Source organism: Galeopterus variegatus, unplaced genomic scaffold (assembly GCF_000696425.1).
Source record: "Galeopterus variegatus unplaced genomic scaffold, G_variegatus-3.0.2 Scaffold1437, whole genome shotgun sequence".
NCBI lineage: Eukaryota > Metazoa > Chordata > Mammalia > Dermoptera > Cynocephalidae > Galeopterus > Galeopterus variegatus.
In genome coordinates, this window is record NW_007727548.1 from 266,752 (window position 1) to 269,995 (window position 3,244).

Below are 3,244 nucleotides of genomic sequence, written 5' to 3' on the forward strand. Positions count from 1 at the left end.
CATTCCGTGGTGGAGAAACTGGAGGCAGCTCACCTGCCCGTGCGGCAGCACCGACAGGGCGGGGGCCAGCGGCCAGGCTCAGAGCTCCCGTGCAGGGACCACCCGGGGTGCTGCTGGGTCTGGCCGGATCCTGGCCAGACTGGGAGCCCCGTCTCCCATGTGGAGACGGCTCGGGAGCTGGTTCTGGAGGCCCAGCCTCGTGCCTGGTTCCTGCTGGACTTCAGCCCGGGAGAGGCAGGAGCAGCCTCCGCCAGGGAGGTGGCACGGGAAGCGGAGGGAAGCCTCGCTCCTGGACGGGGACCGAAAACTTGCCAAGACTGATTTCAAGTTTATTGCCATTAAAATTGATTTTTATTATTTCCTGTCTTATTCTATCTAAATTCTAAAAACTTTCCTTAAAAATTAAACTTACAGATATGTCTAGAAAACAATGAATGTTTTTAAACTATGACTACTTAGCTGAGTAAAACACAGAGTTCACTAAAATCTTTTCACGCAACCAAAACAGTCAGAGAGCGAGCTGTGGCCCTCGTCTGTCCTTGACTCTCTCCACATGGGAGGCAGGCCCACGCCAGGTGGCGAGCGGGTCATGGCTAGGCCCCGCTGCTGTGTGTGCAGGGACCAGAGGCGGGGCCACCGAGCTCCTCGCGGAGAACAGGGGTTTCAGCCACTAGCTGTCCCCGAGCACTGGGGGAGCCTGTGGCCTCCTGGCTGGAGAGCGCGGTGCTGCCCGGGGCTGCCTTCTCTGCCATTTGTGGGCATGGGTCGTCCTGGGGCCGGCTGCCCTGCCGTGGGGTCTGCTCCTCTCGAGGTGCCAGGCGGCTGCTGCTGGAGGTGGACTCTGAGGCCGGGGGCTTCTTGGATGGCACCCTCTGGCTGCTGGACTGCAGTGGGTGGAGGAAGGAGAGGCTTTCCAGGTCTGACTGCCCAAGCGGGATCTCCACGGGGGTGAAGGGCTCCGGGGCGCGGGACTTGGCCAGCGTGGGCACCCTGGCTCCTGCAGAACAAAGCAAGGTCAACCCCAAACCCCAGGGAGGGCCACAGCACAGAGCCTCTGGACGCAGGGATGAGCCCAGCCCCACTGGTGATGAAGACCCGCGCGCGGCCCTCAGGCGGCTTCTGTCCCGTGCTTCCTCTTGCCTGGAGAGGCGGGCTGGTTTCTGGCAAGATCACCTAGGCTGAGACACAGGGCCCCGCTCCCAGCTGGGCCAGTCAGCATCCCCTCGAGCAAAGCTGCCCCTAAACGCCCCTGTCCTGCCAGAAAGCTGAGAAATCTATTATTCTTATTGTGAAGTACCACACACGCTGAAGACTGGACAAAAGTAGCAAGAGTGAAAGCCTAGTCGAGGGCCCCAGGGTGAGGCACGCCTGTGTCCCCGCCCCCGCCCCTCCACTCGTGGTCACATGCCCTGCACCCCCTCCCTGGTCTCCCCTCGCTTTTGGCAAGTGTCTGGTTTACTGTTGCTGGAGGCACGCGTCTCTAACAACACGTCTCTTCTGCTCATCTTGAACTTGAGCCGGGTGGACCCGAGTGTACTCTCGCTCGCTCCTTTTGCTCCCTGTGGGTTGCGTTGGTGACAATATGTCAAGCTGCAGTTTTGTGTCAGATGAGGTACAGACATGTGAGATACAACGCCACCTGAATGCACCACACTTTCTTATCTGGACTTCTGAGACAAGTTTTCATTGCTCCCAGCTTGGCACTCTCGTGAACAGTGCTCACGTCCCACGGTGTGGTCGGGCGAGAAGCTCCTTGAGATACACCTAGAATGGAACTGATGGGCTTCGGGTCAGTCCCTGGGAGCTGTGTGAGGTCACGTCCACACGCTTCCAAGGGTCTGCGCCAAGTCAGACCCACCAGCCACCCATTGCGTGCATGTCCCCACTGCGCCCAACCTCTCCAGCACTTGGTACGGGAGCAGGATTCGCATTCTTGCTCACAGGATGCGTATACAGACGATGTAGCTTCAGGTTGCATCTCCCTGATTACTGATCCGGTTACGATGTAGCTTCAGGTTGCATTTCCCTGATTACTGATCTGGTTAGGCACGTATTACGTTTACTGGCTTTGGGGAGGTTTCCTCTTTTGTGAAATGGCCATCTGATTGCTTATGCTTCTACTTGTTTCTGTTGAGTGCTAATTCTTATTCAGTCATAATTCTGGATACTAGGCCTTTGTCAGTTATGTATTGCAAGTACTTTTCCAATTTCTTTATTTTATTTTATTTTTTTCCTTTTTGTCTTTTTTCGTGACCGGCAACGGATCGCAACCTTCAGTGTCGCGCCCGTACCGGACCAGGACCGGCAACGGGATCGCAACCCTCGGTGTTGCACCCGCACCTCACTCAGTCAGTGAGTGGCTGGTCTGTATGTGGGATCAGAACCCTCGGCGGGAGCGCCACTGCGCTCCCAAGCGGCACACTGTAGCAGTGCGCCACCGGGCCGGCCCCTTTTCCAATTTCTTGTGTGATTTTTTACTTTTTAGTGGTATCTTTTGATAACCAGAAGTTCTCGATTTTAGTATAGTGTAATTTATGCATATCTTCCTTGTGATTAGTGGAATTGATTTTTGTAAACAGTACAAGGTAGGGGTCCAATTGCATTCACGTTTTTTCACACATGTGTACAACACTGTTCCAGCAGCAGTTATTTTAAACACCCACCCATCCCTACTCATCAGTCACAGTTTGACATCTCGAACCCATCTCACCAATCTCTGTTCTTTCTTCACAAACACCACACAGCCTTTAATCAATAAGCTTTAGAAGAAATGCTGATATCTGCAAGGGCAAGTCTTCCTACACGAGTATCTTGGTTATTCTTTTGAAGCTCTGTGTACACTTTAGAATCAGATTTTCAAGTGATACACACAGACACAACACACACGAACACAACGCGTGCTGGGACTGTGACTGAGGCTGCGCTGACTCTACCTGGGGAAACATCTTCACAGTGTCCCTGCCACCGTCCATGAGTGCTGTGTGTCTGTTCGTTCGCTTAGGCCTTCCTACAATGTCTCTAAGTTTTATAGTTTTCTCCACAATCTTACAGAGTCTCTGCTATTTTAGATGCTGCTATTTTGTATGGTGTATTCTGTATGCTACTGTAAATAGCACACGAAGGTACTTCAAAAAGTTTGTGGGGAAACAGAATTAAAAGATGACATGAATCTTCCCACAGACACTTTGAAGTGCCCTCACAGTTTTCATTTTCTAACATTTCTTACTGATATGCAGAAATGTCT

General features: G+C 53.0%; 1 protein-coding gene across 1 annotated transcript in view; it reads right to left on the reverse strand.

The window, feature by feature from the left end:
• Positions 1–316: 316 nt before the first annotated feature.
• Positions 317–3,244, reverse strand: part of ZDHHC11B (zinc finger, DHHC-type containing 11B) — a 47,422-nt gene continuing 44,494 nt past the window's right edge. Inside the window, exon 9 of the mRNA XM_008576985.1 lies at positions 317–997. Within this exon, the coding sequence (XP_008575207.1) occupies positions 594–997 (404 nt within the window). The 3' untranslated portion in view covers positions 317–593. The remainder of the gene's footprint in view (positions 998–3,244) is intronic.